The sequence below is a fragment of the Lepus europaeus genome, chromosome 18 (assembly GCF_033115175.1).
Source record: "Lepus europaeus isolate LE1 chromosome 18, mLepTim1.pri, whole genome shotgun sequence".
Lineage (NCBI taxonomy): Eukaryota > Metazoa > Chordata > Mammalia > Lagomorpha > Leporidae > Lepus > Lepus europaeus.
The window spans coordinates 927,427-940,245 of record NC_084844.1 but is presented as its reverse complement, the minus strand read 5'-3'; the positions used below and the strand labels follow the sequence as shown (position 1 = coordinate 940,245).

General features: G+C 74.2%; 4 protein-coding genes across 8 annotated transcripts; 2 read left to right on the top strand and 2 right to left on the bottom strand.

Moving 5' to 3' along the window:
- Positions 1–130: 130 nt before the first annotated feature.
- Positions 131–1,806, bottom strand: CENPX (centromere protein X). 2 transcript variants are annotated; one of them, XM_062216436.1, is made up of 5 exons: positions 1,728–1,806; positions 974–1,025; positions 634–687; positions 458–546; positions 131–378 (listed from the first exon to the last, which is right to left on the bottom strand). In XM_062216436.1, the coding sequence occupies exons 1-5, from the start codon at positions 1,755–1,757 to the stop codon at positions 364–366; spliced, it is 240 nt and encodes a 79-aa protein (XP_062072420.1). In that variant the 5' UTR covers positions 1,758–1,806; the 3' UTR covers positions 131–363. The 2 variants fall into 2 exon arrangements, with proteins under 2 accessions (XP_062072420.1, XP_062072421.1); XM_062216437.1 differs by having other exon boundaries at positions 473–546.
- Positions 1,807–2,417: 611 nt separating this feature from the next.
- LRRC45 (leucine rich repeat containing 45) lies at positions 2,418–7,710 on the top strand. 3 transcript variants are annotated; one of them, XM_062174755.1, is made up of 17 exons: positions 2,418–2,670; positions 2,915–2,976; positions 3,147–3,217; positions 3,353–3,531; positions 3,617–3,745; positions 4,420–4,532; positions 4,618–4,676; positions 4,856–4,933; positions 5,063–5,198; positions 5,284–5,361; positions 5,450–5,561; positions 5,645–5,715; positions 6,396–6,488; positions 6,652–6,744; positions 7,001–7,171; positions 7,244–7,370; positions 7,438–7,710. In XM_062174755.1, the coding sequence occupies exons 1-17, from the start codon at positions 2,451–2,453 to the stop codon at positions 7,620–7,622; spliced, it is 1,977 nt and encodes a 658-aa protein (XP_062030739.1). In that variant the 5' UTR covers positions 2,418–2,450; the 3' UTR covers positions 7,623–7,710. The 3 variants fall into 3 exon arrangements, with proteins under 3 accessions (XP_062030739.1, XP_062030738.1, XP_062030740.1); XM_062174754.1 differs by having other exon boundaries at positions 6,998–7,171; XM_062174756.1 differs by lacking the exon at positions 6,652–6,744 and having other exon boundaries at positions 6,998–7,171.
- A 236-nt stretch (positions 7,711–7,946) lies between these two features.
- RAC3 (Rac family small GTPase 3) lies at positions 7,947–9,615 on the top strand. 2 transcript variants are annotated; one of them, XM_062215937.1, is made up of 6 exons: positions 7,947–8,016; positions 8,496–8,567; positions 8,649–8,766; positions 8,854–8,916; positions 9,217–9,376; positions 9,463–9,615. In XM_062215937.1, the coding sequence occupies exons 1-6, from the start codon at positions 7,982–7,984 to the stop codon at positions 9,591–9,593; spliced, it is 579 nt and encodes a 192-aa protein (XP_062071921.1). In that variant the 5' UTR covers positions 7,947–7,981; the 3' UTR covers positions 9,594–9,615. The 2 variants fall into 2 exon arrangements, with proteins under 2 accessions (XP_062071921.1, XP_062071922.1); XM_062215938.1 differs by having other exon boundaries at positions 9,217–9,379; positions 9,462–9,523.
- Positions 9,616–10,651: 1,036 nt separating this feature from the next.
- On the bottom strand, positions 10,652–12,362 carry LOC133776848 (L-xylulose reductase). The gene is made up of 8 exons (XM_062216116.1): positions 12,255–12,362; positions 12,056–12,153; positions 11,604–11,758; positions 11,477–11,519; positions 11,293–11,392; positions 11,138–11,202; positions 10,938–11,055; positions 10,652–10,828 (listed from the first exon to the last, which is right to left on the bottom strand). Exons 1-8 carry the CDS (start codon positions 12,304–12,306, stop codon positions 10,725–10,727), a joined length of 735 nt encoding a protein of 244 aa, XP_062072100.1. The 5' UTR covers positions 12,307–12,362; the 3' UTR covers positions 10,652–10,724.
- Between the last annotated feature and the right edge of the window lie 457 nt (positions 12,363–12,819).

Genomic DNA, 12,819 nt, shown 5'->3' with positions numbered 1-12,819 from the left:
CTCAGGGCGGCCAGTGGCTGTCTGTACACGCCCTGGGAGCCAGTCCTGGGGGGTCTGCACGCGCCTGCTGTGGGAGCTTCCGTCCCAGCAGGGTGGGGGCCGTGGAGCACTGGGCTCTGGGGACTGGAGCACGAAGGCCACACCAGGAACAGACCTGATTTATTGATGTTGCTTTGTGAGAACAGAGGGGCAGCTCAGGGAGGGGGGCTGGCCTCTCCCCCAGCTCCTGGCTCCTGTGCCGGGGCGGCCGTGATCCCGCCCCTCCTGAGGCTGGGGTGCGTGTGCTGGCTGGACTGCTCTGGGTCCCCGGACACCAGGCTGTGCAGGGGCCTCCTGGGCTGGCCGTGGCGAGCGCAGGGGCCGCTAGAAGTCCAGGAGCTGCGGGAGCAGGGCGCTCAGAGCCGCGGGTGGGCGGCGTGGCGGGTCGCCCCCTCCTCCACGCCCCGCCCCCACGCACCAGCTGAGGCAGCACCTTCTCCAGCTGCTCCACGTCCACCTGGGCCACGTCCTCCGCCTGGGCCTGCCGGACCCCGCGGACGGCCGCCTCTGCCGCGACAGGGGGCTGTGAACTAGCACGGCGGGCCCCCCCCCTCCCCGGGCCGTGCCGGCAGGGGTCCTGGTGCTGTCACTCACCCACCACGAAAATCCGTAGCAGCTCCGCCGTGAGCTGCAGCGCATCGGCACTGACTGCGGGGGAGGAGGCGGTTACGGGCGCAGAGCCGCCCCCCTCTTCCCCGCGCCCCGGCCCGGCCCCAGGCCGCACCTCTGGTCCTGTGGTCCCGCGCAGAGCCGCCCCCCTCTTCCCCGCGCCCCGGCCCGGTCCCAGGCCGCACCTCTGGTCCTGTGGTCCCGCGCAGAGCCGCCCCCCTCTTCCCCGCGCCCCGGCCCGGCCCCAGGCCGCACCTCTGGTCCTGTGGTCCCGCGCAGAGCCGCCCCCCTCTTCCCCGCGCCCCGGCCCGGCCCCAGGCCGCACCTCTGGTCCTGTGGTCCCGGAAGTGCAGGGGCAGCAGCTTGCTCAGCAGCTCCTGAGGGGAGGGCGGGGTCGGCGCTCAACGCCCGGGTGTGGGGGGGCGCTGCTGGGGAGCCCCAAGGGCACGGCAGCGACCCCAGGGGCGCAGGGGCCGCCGCACGGAGGGGGCGCGGGGCCTGGGCCATCTGCGGGTGGTCGGGATGAGGGCAGAGGCCAGGGAAGACCCCTGCAGCCCAAGGATGGGGCTACCCTGGAGAGGGGTCTGGGGACCCCCGGCGAGAGTCGCGTGACGTCCGTGCGGGGCCCGGGTGCGCAGCAGGTGGACGGCTGGGGAAGGCCCCGGAGGGAGGGCGCCCACAGCTCGGGGGGGCGGCGGGGCCGAGCGCCCCATCCCGGCGGCGCGGGTCCGGAGAGCAGCGCGCGAAACCAGCGCCACCTGCTGGGCCCGCATCCCGCGCACCGGGCCAGCAAGGCGGCGGGCGGCGACACCCGGGGTCCCTGCGCGCCCCGCCCCTGCCCGCGAGGACCCCGAGCGCGGATCCGGCCGGAGCATTCCCGCAGCCGCGCGGCGCTTCCCCAGGGCGAGTCCGCGCGGGGCGCCCGCCGCAGCCCGGCCCGGCCTGCACGCCGCTCCGTGTGGCCGAAGGCCCCGCGGCCCTACTCGCCCTCCCGCCTGGCTGCAGGGCCCCGCCCGCGTGGGCCGGGCTGGCCGCACCAGGGCGGCCTTAGGGCCCGCGCCCGCATCCCCAGCCCTCACCTTCCGGAAGCCCGCGCCGGATCCCTCCATGGCCGTCGCTCCGCGAGTCCTCCGAAACCCCGCCCCCGCGCTCCGGGCCAATGAGTCGCAGCGCGCCGAAAAGAGCCCCGCCCCTGCGATCCGGGCCAATCAGCTCGGAGCGCGCCCTCCGGAACCCCGCCTCCCGCGTCCCCGGCCAATCAGCCCGGAGCGCGCCCTCCGGAACCCCGCCCCCCGCGTCCCCGGCCAATCAGCCCGGAGCGCGCCCTCCTCATTCGCGGGCCGCGGCGCGCCCAGCCGGGTGGCTCTCGCTGCCCCGCGGCGAGCGCCTGCGCAAGGCCTCCTGGGACCTGTAGTTTTCGCTCGCTCTTTCCCGGCGCGCCCCGCTCTTCCTGGTTACCGAGGCGCGCGGAGCGAGCGCTGATCCGCGGCGCGAGGGCGGGGGTCTGGGTGCTGCGGGGCGCGGGAGTGGCCGGGCCGGTCGGGGCGGGGTTGCGGGCCACGTGCCCGCCCGCTCCTCCAGCCCGCGGTCCCCACGCCCCCGCGCGCGGCCCGGTCCCGCCGTCCTGCCTCGGGACCGCCGCCCATGGGACCGGCCCGGCCTGCGCCCCGCTCCGCCTGCCGAGACCGCGTCCCCGCGCGCGGCGGGAGGCTCGCGCACACCGACGCCTGCCGTTGGGCAGCCGCCCGCGGGGGTCCCGGGGACAGCGGGGCGCGCGGAGGGGCCCCGCGAGCCCGGCGCGCATGGAGGCGTTGCGGCGCGCCTACAGCCGCCTGTGCCAGCAGAGCGGGGCCGAGCCCCAGGAGGCCGTCCTGCAGCGGCTGCTGCGGCCCCCGCGCGGCCGGCTGGACCTGGCCACGCAGAGCCTGACGGTGGACAGCTGCAGGGCGCTGGGCAAGCTGCTGCGCGCCGAGGCGCAGTTGACGGAGCTGGTGCTGAGCGACTGTATGCTGAGCGAGGAGGGTAGGGCCGCCCCGGCCGGCCCGGAGCCCCCCGCCGCCCCCTGCCGCCCCGCCCCGGGGCCGGCCCGGAGCCCCCCGCCGCCGTCGGCTCCTTTCTGACCCGGGCTGCGGGCGGGGCCGCGGCCCCCTGAGCTGGTGCCCGTTGGTGGCTCCGCGGGCTGTGCGGGGTCGGAGGGCAGCGGCACCGCAGGTGGCCGCGGGGCGGGGTGTGCGGGCCGAGAGTGACCACCCCTGCCCTGGCACAGGGGCCGCGCTGCTGCTGCGAGGGCTGTGCGCCAACACCGCGGTCCGGCTGCTGGACCTGAAGGTGAGCAGGCGGCGCCGGCCCCGCGGCTGCGCGCGCTCCCCACGTCCCGGGCCGGCCCTGGGCACCCACTGAAGAGTCGGGGACGCCCTGGTCTGGTTGCAGCCTCGCCGCCGCCTCGCCAGGGCCCCGTGGGGCGGCAGGAAGGACTCCCTGGCCCTCTCTCGTCCTAGGGCAATAACCTCCGGGCCAGCGGGGCCGAGGCTCTGGGACGGCTCCTGCGGCAGAACAAGTCCATTCAGAGGTAGGGCGGCCCGTGTGGCCCGCGGTGGCCCCGGCGCAGCAGGGTCTGGAGGTGCTCACGGGGCTCCAGCCAATGGCAGGGCCCCCAAGCCCCCATCAGTAAGCCCGGGACCCCGTGGGTCCGCCCTCGGCACAGCCTCACCCTGGAGTGGAACAGCCTGGGCGCCTGGGAGGACGCCTTCGCCGCCTTCTGCGGGGGCCTGGCCGCCAACGAGGCCCTCCGGCAGCTGGACCTCCGCAACAACCAGATCAGCCACCAGGGGGCAGAGCAGCTGGCCCTGGCCCTGAAGGGCAACACCACCCTCCAGCAGCTGGGTGAGTCCCGGCGGGCCTGGGGGCCTTCACCTGCACCCGGGGGCGGCTGGACTCGGCCCGGTGCTGACCGCCCGACTCCTTCCAGACCTGCGCTGGAACAACATCGGCCTCCTGGGTGGCCGGGCCCTGGTCAGCTGCTTCCCCAGCAACCGAAGCCTGCGGAGGCTGGACCTGGCCGGGAACAACGTGCCCGGCGACGTCCTCAGAGCCGTGGGTAGGGCGTGCGTGGGGTGCTGGCACCAAGCCGTCACCCACCCACCCCGGGCAGGGGCGGCTCGGAGCCGCGACCCCTAAGCTCACGACACCTGCCACACACTGCCACCCCCAGCTTGTCTTTGCTGGGTTCCAGGGACCCAAGCAATGTGTAGGGGTGACTTGTGTCACGGGAGGGGGGTGGCTGCGGCCACAGGGCCCAGAGTCTACCCCGCCGATGGCAATGCCGGGCCTCAGGTGGCCCAGGCGGCAGCCAAAGGAGGGCTTGGCATTGTCGCCCCCGAGGGTGGCTTGTGTGTGAGCCGGGGGGGGGGGGGCAGAGCCTGTGCTGCAGCCCCCACGCTGCCCTCCTGCTGCCAAGTGCCCGGGCCAGATGGCTGCTTCTGTGGGAGCTAGGGCCCGAGTCCTGGACCCTGGGCGCCCGGGCGCCCTGTGCTGCGAGCCCTGCCTCCTCGCCCTCGCTGTGGTGACTGCCTAGGGCCACCCGCCTCCCTGGGCTGCCTGGCCCTCCCAGGACACAGCGTTCACCTCTACATGCCGTGCAGTGGCCCTCAGCCTCCAGGCCAGCACCCAGCTCCTGGGCAGTGGAGCAGCCCGCCCACCCCCTGCCGTGCACTGGGGTGCCCGGGCTGACCCCGGTTGACTGCCCAGAGGCTCACAGGGTCCCTCCGACAGAACAAGGCGCGGGCCACAACCAGGACAGGCAGGCGACCCTGCGGGAGAGCCAGGCCCGCACCCAGGTGCTCAGCCAGGAGGTCCGGCACCTGCGGGAGGAGAAGTCCAGGCAGGTGAGGCTGGCGCTCACTGACCCCGGGGCCACCGCTGGGTGGCGGCCTACAGAGCCTGACGGGGCTCCGGCCGCTCTGCCCCCAGTTTCTGGACCTGATGGAGACGATTGACAAGCAGCGCGATGAGATGGCCCAGAGCAGCCGGTGCGTGGCCCCGGGGCCTGGCTCTGGACAGTGTGGTCACAGCGTGGGCCCCCAGGACACGGTGCAGGCCCAGCGCCCTGTGCACGGCAGCGCTAGGTTGCGCCCGTGTTGAGTGGCCGCTGCTAGCCGGGTCGGGAAGGGGCCTGCCTGGCCAGGTCTCCTGAGTCCACTGCCCGCAGGGCGTCGGCGGTGCGTGTGGGGCAGCTCCAGGAGGCCCTGAGCGAGAGGCACTCGATCATCAATGCCCTCAAAGCCAAGTGAGCAGAGGGGGCGGGGAGGGTCCTGAGCCCTGGGGACCGAGGCGGCCTGGGCGTTACCCGGGAGGCCGTCCGGCCGCTGAGTGCCCTCGAGGGTTTGCTCAGGGCCTGGGGCCCCTCCCCTCGCAGGCTCCAGATGACCGAGGCCGCCCTGGCTCTGTCGGAGCACAAGGCCCAGGAGCTGGGGGAGCGCCTGGCCGCCTCGGAGCAGGGGCAGCTGAGCCAGGCGCAGAGGCTGGAGACGGAGCGCAGGCTGGAGCGGCAGGTGGGCAGGGGGCGGGCGGGAGGGGAGCGACCGCCCACCGTGGTGACCGCCCACCGTGGTGACCACCGGGGCCGCACACCCCTAGGAAGCTGCAGAGCGGGAGTCCAAGCTCCTCAGAGACCTGTCGGCCGCCAACGAGAAGAACCTGCTTCTGCGAGACCAGGTGCGGGGGTGGGGCGGTCTCGAGGCGGGCTGGGCAGGCTGGGGCTGGGCTGGGCTGCAGCTCCCTCCCCCTGCCGCCCTCCCCGCAGGTGGACGAGGCGGAGCGCAAGGTGGGGTCCCTGCAGGAGCAGCTGTTCCAGGCCAGGCAGCAGCTGACCACCACGGCGGCCGAGCTGAAGCTGCGGGCCATCCAGGCTGAGGGTGGGCACCAGCAACCTGGGGGGGGCTGGAGCCCCGGGCTGGGGGGCAGCGGAGGCTCAGCACACACTTCCTCCGGCTTCCAGAGCGCCTGGACGCGGAGAGGGAGAGATCCAAGCAGAACCTGCAGGATGTAGAAAGCCTGCGTCTCAAGGAGGTGCCTGTTCCTGGCCGGAGCTGCCCCGGGGCACGGCCACCGCACACGGTCCCCCCGGAGCTGCCCTGGGGCACGGCCACCGCACACGGTCCCCCCGGAGCTGCCCTGGGGCACGGCCACCGCACACGGTCCCCCCGGAGCACAGCCACCGCACACGGTCCCCCCGGAGCTGCCCTGGGGCACGGCCACCGCACACGGTCCCCCCGGAGCACAGCCACCGCACACGGTCCCCCCGGAGCACGGCCACCACACGCGGTCCCCCCGGGGCACGGCCACCGCACACGGTCCCCCCGGAGCACGGCCACCGCACACGGTCCCCCCGGAGCTGCCCTGGGGCACGGCCACCGCACACGGTCCCCCCGGAGCACAGCCACCGCACACGGTCCCCCCGGGGCACGGCCACCGCACACGGTCCCCCCGGGGCGGGGCCACCGCACGCGGTCCCCCCGGAGCACAGCCACCGCACGCGGTCCCCCCGGACTCCAACCACCAGGCTTGCTGGGCTCTTCACCTGGACTCTCCTACCACATAGGCTGGGGGTCCCCGCTGGGCTGCACCCCCCAGGCAGGGCACACCCTGAGGGTCCCAAGGGACACCTGCCCTCCAGGACGGAGGTTCCACAGGGGGATGCCGAGGGGCCCCGGGCCTGCCAGCCCTGACCCTGCCCTCACCCCGGGCAGGTGGAGCACATGACCCGCCACCTGGAGGAGAGCGAGAGGGCCATGCAGGAGAGGGTGCAGAGGCTGGAGGCCACCCGGCTGGCACTGGAGGAGGTGAGGGGCCGCCCGCCTTGCGCGGTGCCCGGGGAGAGCCTCCGGCCCCTGTGTGGCATTCAGCCCCCTTGGCCCCGAAAACCCTGCCCAGGGAGGGTGCCAGGGCCTCCACGGGCCCCTGGGAGGTGCGGGGAGGGCCAGAGACCACCAGGCTGTGCTGCAGGAGCTGAGCCGCGTGAAGGCCGCGGCGCTCACCGAGCGAGGCCAGGCCGAGGAGGAGCTCATCAAGGCCAGGCAGCAGGCCCGCCTGGACGAGGTGAGCCCCCGCCCCGGGGACTGGCCCAGCGCCTGCAGCTCAGCGGAGGGGGCCGGGTGGGGAGGGCAGTGAGGTCGACGTTTGTGCCCCCGGAACAGTGCCGCTGTCGGGGCTCTCAGCTCAGATCCAGCACCGAGGCAGGGGGGTGCAGGCCGAGCAGGACCCCAGTCCGCCCGTCTGCGGAGGGGGCAGCTGTCCGGGCGGACTCCTGCCAGGCCCCTCGCGCTCAGGTCCCGCCCGTCTGTGCCCGCAGCAGCAGCGCCTGGCCCACCTGGAGGAGAAGCTGCGGCTGCTCGGGCAGGCGCGGGACGAGGCTCAGGGCGCCTGCCTGCAGCAGCGGCAGACGGTGGCCGAGGCCCAGGCCAGGGCCGGCCAGCTGGGCCTGCAGGTGGAGGGGCTGCGGAGGCGCCTGGAGGAGCTGCAGCAGGTAGTGGGGGGGGGCTGCGCGGCGGGGCGCCCTGCCCTCCCCTGGGCGCCGCCTCATCCGCCGCTCCCGCAGGAGCTGAGCGACAAGGAGCAGGAGAAGGTGGCGGAGGTGGCCCGGGCGCGGGCGGAGCTGCGGGCGGAGCGCACGGCGCAGCAGGCCCTGAGGGAGCAGGTGGAGGCCCTGGAGCGCCAGCTGCGAGGTGAGCGCCGCGCGGCGGGGCCCGGCCCGCACAGGTGCGCGCCGCTCACCGGGCTCCCCGCCCGCAGGGCTCGCGAGCGACCACCGGGAGGCGCTGCTGGACCGGGAGAGCGAGAACGCGTCGCTGCGGGAGAAGCTGCGGCTGCGGGAGGCGGAGATCGCGCGCATCCGGGTGGACGAGGCCCAGCGGGCCAGCTTCCTGCAGAAGGCCGTGCTGGCCTACGTGCAGGGGGCGCCGAGCCCCCCGCAATGAGCGCGCTGCCCCCGCAATGCAAACAACGGCCGCACTTGGCCCACACCTTGGCCCCGCGTCTTCTTCGCCGCCCCGCGCGCGGGCCCCGGGGGGCGTGGCCGGGGGCCCGGGAGGGCCGGAGGGGCTCGCGCCCGCGGGGCGCTGGGGTCGGCCCGGCCGCGCCGCGCGGCTCCGGGCCCCGCACGCTCCGCCCCGCCGCCCCCCGCCCGCCGGCCGCGCTCGGCTGTCTCCGCGCCCGCGCTCGGCGGCGCTCGGCTGTCTCCGGCGCTGCTCGGCGCTCGGGTCCGCGGCCGCTGCGGCGCTGGCATTTCTCCGCAGCTCGGCTCGCGGCCGCGCCCGCCGCCGCCCGGCCCGCGCCCATGCAGGCCATCAAGTGCGTGGTGGTCGGCGACGGGTGAGTGCGCGGCCCGGAGCCGGCCCGCAGCGCGGTGGGGGCGGCCCCGGGGGCGCGGCCCGGGCAGGGGCGGGGTGGCCAGCGGCTGGGGTCCTGCGAGGCGGCCCCGCTGCCCCCCGCGCAGGCCGCGTGCGCCCCGGGACCGGGCAGGGTGGGGCGGGGTGGCGTGGGGCGGGGCGGGCTCCCAGCCCCGCGGCCTCCGGCCTCCAGCCCGGCCCACCTGATGCTGCGGGCCGACGCCCCGTACCCCCGGTGGGTGGGGCCAGGCCTCACCTGGGCTGAGCCTCAGCCGGCCTCGCCCGCTCCCGCTCCGCTCCCCGCCCTCCCCGGGCGCCGGGAACTCCAGGGTCGGGGGCCCGCTCCACCCGAGGCCCGTCGGGCTGCCCTGGCCGCCATCCACCCCTGGGACCCCGGGGAGGGGGCTGCGTTCCGGGCTGTAGAGGAGGAGCTGGGAGCCACGTGGGCGCCTCTGTCCGCAGCGCCGTGGGGAAGACGTGCTTGCTGATCAGCTACACGACCAACGCGTTCCCCGGGGAGTACATCCCCACCGTGTGAGTGCGCGGGGCCGGGGCGGGGGTCCCCCCGAGCTCCAGCCCCGCAGGGCAGCTGACCCCTCCCCTCTGCCCGGGCAGCTTTGACAACTACTCTGCCAACGTGATGGTGGACGGGAAGCCGGTGAACCTGGGGCTGTGGGACACGGCCGGGCAGGAGGACTACGACCGGCTGCGGCCGCTCTCCTACCCCCAGACCGTAGGTGGCCACGGGCCAGCCCTGGGAGCCCGGGGGTGGGGGGCCCTGGACACGCCCTGACCGGCCTGCCGGCCCCTTCCTCCCAAGGACGTGTTTCTGATCTGCTTCTCCCTGGTGAGCCCGGCCTCCTTCGAGAACGTTCGTGCCAAGGTAGGGCAGCGCTGGGGGAGGGGCTTGCCAGGGGTCTCTTGCTCATCCTTGCAGGGCTGAGGGGGTGCCTGCCCTGCCCAGGGTGGGCGGGCCTGGGTGGGTCTTGGCTTCCTGGCTTGGGCATCTTCCCCGCCAAACCTGTCAGCCCCTGGTCCCCCCATGAAGCTGGAGGAGCCAAGTGTGGGCCTGGGGGCAGTGAAGAGGCCTCAGGAGCCACTGCCCACTCCTGGGCAGGGTGGGAGGGCAGCCCCCTCGGCTCGGGGCCCCTCGCCTGCGGGGTCAGAGCCTGTGTCCCCCCAGTGGTACCCGGAGGTGCGGCACCACTGCCCCCACACGCCCATCCTGCTGGTGGGCACCAAGCTGGACCTCCGTGACGACAAGGACACCATCGAGCGGCTGCGGGACAAGAAGCTGGCGCCCATCACCTACCCCCAGGGCCTGGCCATGGCCAGGGAGATCGGTGAGGCCCGCGGCCGGTGGGGGCGAGGGCCGGGCGGCGGGCGCCCAGTGGGCCCCCAGCCCTCGTCAGCGCTGCGCCATCCCCAGGCTCCGTCAAGTACCTGGAATGCTCGGCCCTGACCCAGAGGGGCCTGAAGACGGTGTTTGACGAGGCCATCCGCGCCGTGCTCTGCCCGCCCCCCGTGAAGAAGCCGGGGAAGAAGTGCACCGTGTTCTAGAGTGGCGGAAGAGACGCGTGGGGGGGGCGGGTGGGGGGCGGGGAAGCATGGGGACAAGGCTGGGGCCTGGGGTCCTGTCCTCTTCGCCTCCTCTGGCCCCCGCGGAGGCCGGGAGGGAGCAGGGTCTCCCTCAGGGCGGGCAGCCCCAGGCTGGGCTTCCCTGCTGGGGGAGGGGTGGGTTCTGTCCATGGTGCCCGGGACGGGCGGCCCCTTGTTATTTTATACAATAAACTCTCCACCATCAGCCGCTGCTGCCTCTCACTACCTGCCTGGCCCCTGGCCCAGCCCCCAGCGGTGGAGCCCTGGGGTCGTCGCACCCACAGACGGCACCTCCAAGTGCGGGTTCCCAAAGGAGGCTCGGAGCCCCACCGCACACTGGCTGGGCGGCCCCAGAGCCAGTGTCCCGTCCCCAGCCTGGGAGGGGCGTGGGCAGTTCCCGTGGTGCCAGGGGGCCGGTGCGCGGGGGGCTGCGGCCTGGTCAGGCCTCACGGAGCCTTCTGGCTCAGCACAGGGGCCAGGGTGGACAAGGGTGTGGTCAGGTGTGGGAACAGGCGTTACTGAAGTCAGGGCCAGGGTTGTTGTGGGCGTCACCCAGGTGGTTGTGAGTGGCGGTGCCGCAGAGGGCCACTCCAAACACACACTTCCTGTCTGCACCCAAGACCGCCGCCCGCGCCTCCGGGGCTGCCTGTGCCGCCGTGTGCACAGGGCACAGGTGCCCCGCCACGGGTGCCCCCACAGTTCCCCGACGTCAAACCGACGGCCTGCGCGCGACCGTGGTAGGATTATATACACCACGGGAGTCGGCAAATACAACCAGAGCCCGACTCGGTGCCGGCTGGGTAGAACCAGGCCGGGGGAGGGTGCGGCTCACTCGGTGTAGACGGCACGAGAAGCCAAGGGGCGCTGTCCGTCACAGAGATGCGCGCCCCAAGCTCTTCACTCTCCGAGCTGTCAAACATTGACAACTGCGTCTCGGCTCCGCCCCAGGCCAAAGGCCACCCTGGCTCCTACCCCAGCTCCTTTAGGAGCCTGCCCGAAAACCTGACAGACTGCCCACCTGGGAGTCGGCACACGGGTTTATTGGGGCTGGGGGCAGGGAGGGGCTCCACGGGGCCCCGAGGCGCGTGCGGCTCAGGTAGCCAGGAAGCCCCCGTCCACCGGCAGGGTGGAGCCTGTGGTCATGCCACTCCGGTCGCTCAGCAGGAAGAGGATGGCGTCCACCACGTGCTCCACCTCTGTGGGCAAGGCAGGGTCAGGGGTGTGGACGGCAGAGGCGGCCCGCCTCCTGCCCTCCCAGCCACCACCCCCCCACAGGGACAGGGGCGAGGCCCCCACCCGGCTCACCGGCAAACTTGCCGAGCGGGATTCGGTCCAGCAGAGGCTTGGCCTTGTGGGGGTTGCTCCAGTTGGCCTGGCCCATGGGTGTCATCACCACGGTGGGGTTCACCGCGTTCACTCGGATCTGCGCCCAGACAGGCGTCAGCACGGCAGCCCGGGCCCTGGGCGTGCGGGCCAAGTGGGGGAAGACACCTGAGCTGGCTCACCTTGTGGGGCCCCAGCTCCAGGGCCATCACCTTGGTCAGCATGTCCAGGGCACCTTTGGTGGAGCCTGCGAGGAGGACGTCATGGGGCCCGGGTGGCCGGGGAACGGGGCAGGCGGGGGGGGGGGGGGGGGACAGGTGCAGCAGGGCTCACTCACAGTAGACACTGTGGTTGGTCAGGGCGCGTTGGGAGGCCTGGCTGGACACATTCACGATGGCCCCGGGGGCTCCCCGGGCAATCATGCCCCTGGCCACAATCTGGAAGGCAGGAGCGGGTGAGGCAGGACGGCCGCCCCCCCCCCCCCCCCCGCTCTGCGCTCTGTGCCCTCCCACACAGCTCACCTGGGACACCTGGATGACGGCGCGCAGGTTCACGTCGAAGGACCTGGAGGCAGAGGGACAGACCCTGGTCAGGGACTAGGGCTGCTGCCCAGCCACGCTCCCCCTCCAGGCGCCGCCACTGGCTCACGTGTCACAGGCCTCCTTGGTGACCTCCAGGAAGGGCTGCAACAGCGCCACCGCTGCGTTGTTCACCAGCAGGTCCACGGGGCCCACGCCGCCCAGCGCCCGCTCCGTGGCCTCCCAGTCGCTCAGGTCCACGCACACGGGCTCTACCCCGGGGCACTGTGTGTAGTGGGGGAGGGGCTACGCTACCAGAGGGTCGGTACCCCAGGGGCTGGAGGGCTGGGCTTGCACTCCTGCCCCGAGGGAGGGCGGCGGGAGGGGCGGGAGGGAGGGGGGGAGGGGTCGGGTCGGTCCCAACCACCCCAGGCCAGACCGGGCCGGCTGGCTTCCGCCCTGCCCAGGCGCTCCCCGCCCCAGGCCTGCTAGGCTGCCGTTTCAGTCTCCTTCCAAGGCTGGGAGGGCCCCACGCAGGCCGCGCCCCCCAACCCGCAGAGCTAGGACAGGGCCCGGGCCTACCTCACGGACAAGGCTGTCCAGGTCTGCGCGGGTTCGGCTCACGGCCACCACCCGTGCACCCGCCGCGTGCAGGGCCTGGACGGTGCCGCGCCCGATGCCTGCGTGGAGCGCGGCTCAGTGCGGGCGCTCCCAGCCCCGCCGACCTCCGACCCCCGGCCGCCCTCGCCTCCTCCCGCCCGCCGCCTTTGGCCCCGGCCACCTTTGCCCGCCCCGGTGACCAGCACGCGCCGGCCTGCCAGCCCCAGCTCCATGTTGGCGCCGTCTGGGCCCGGAGCGCCGGGGCCACGGGACTCGGAGCTCTGGGCGAGGGGGCGGGACGCGGCGGGGCCAATCGCAGGCTGGCCTTCCGGGAGGGGACGGGGACATTCAAATAAGGCCTGCCCTGCGGCGGTGATTGGCCGACAGCTGGGGGCGCGGCCGGGCCGGGGCGGACCCCTGCTGGCCCGGGCACCAGGCTTCCCAAACTGCCCGCACCCACGGACATTAGCGGCCCCTGGCACTTTTTCCTCCCAATATTATTAGAAAAAGCAGTCGTGGCAGTCAAACCCCGAGGGAACACGCGAAGTGGCCCCCCGCAGGCCTGGGAGCGGCTCGCACCGGCTGGCCCAGGGGAGAGAAGACCCCAGCACCAGCTGGCCTCAGAGCCCACCAGCGCCTTTGGTCAGCAAAAGCCAGCCCCGCCCTTCAGGTCAGCTGCAGACGGGCACGTGCCTGCGTGCCCACTGGGAGTCCACGTAGAAGCTGCTCTGTTGTGTGGATCACGC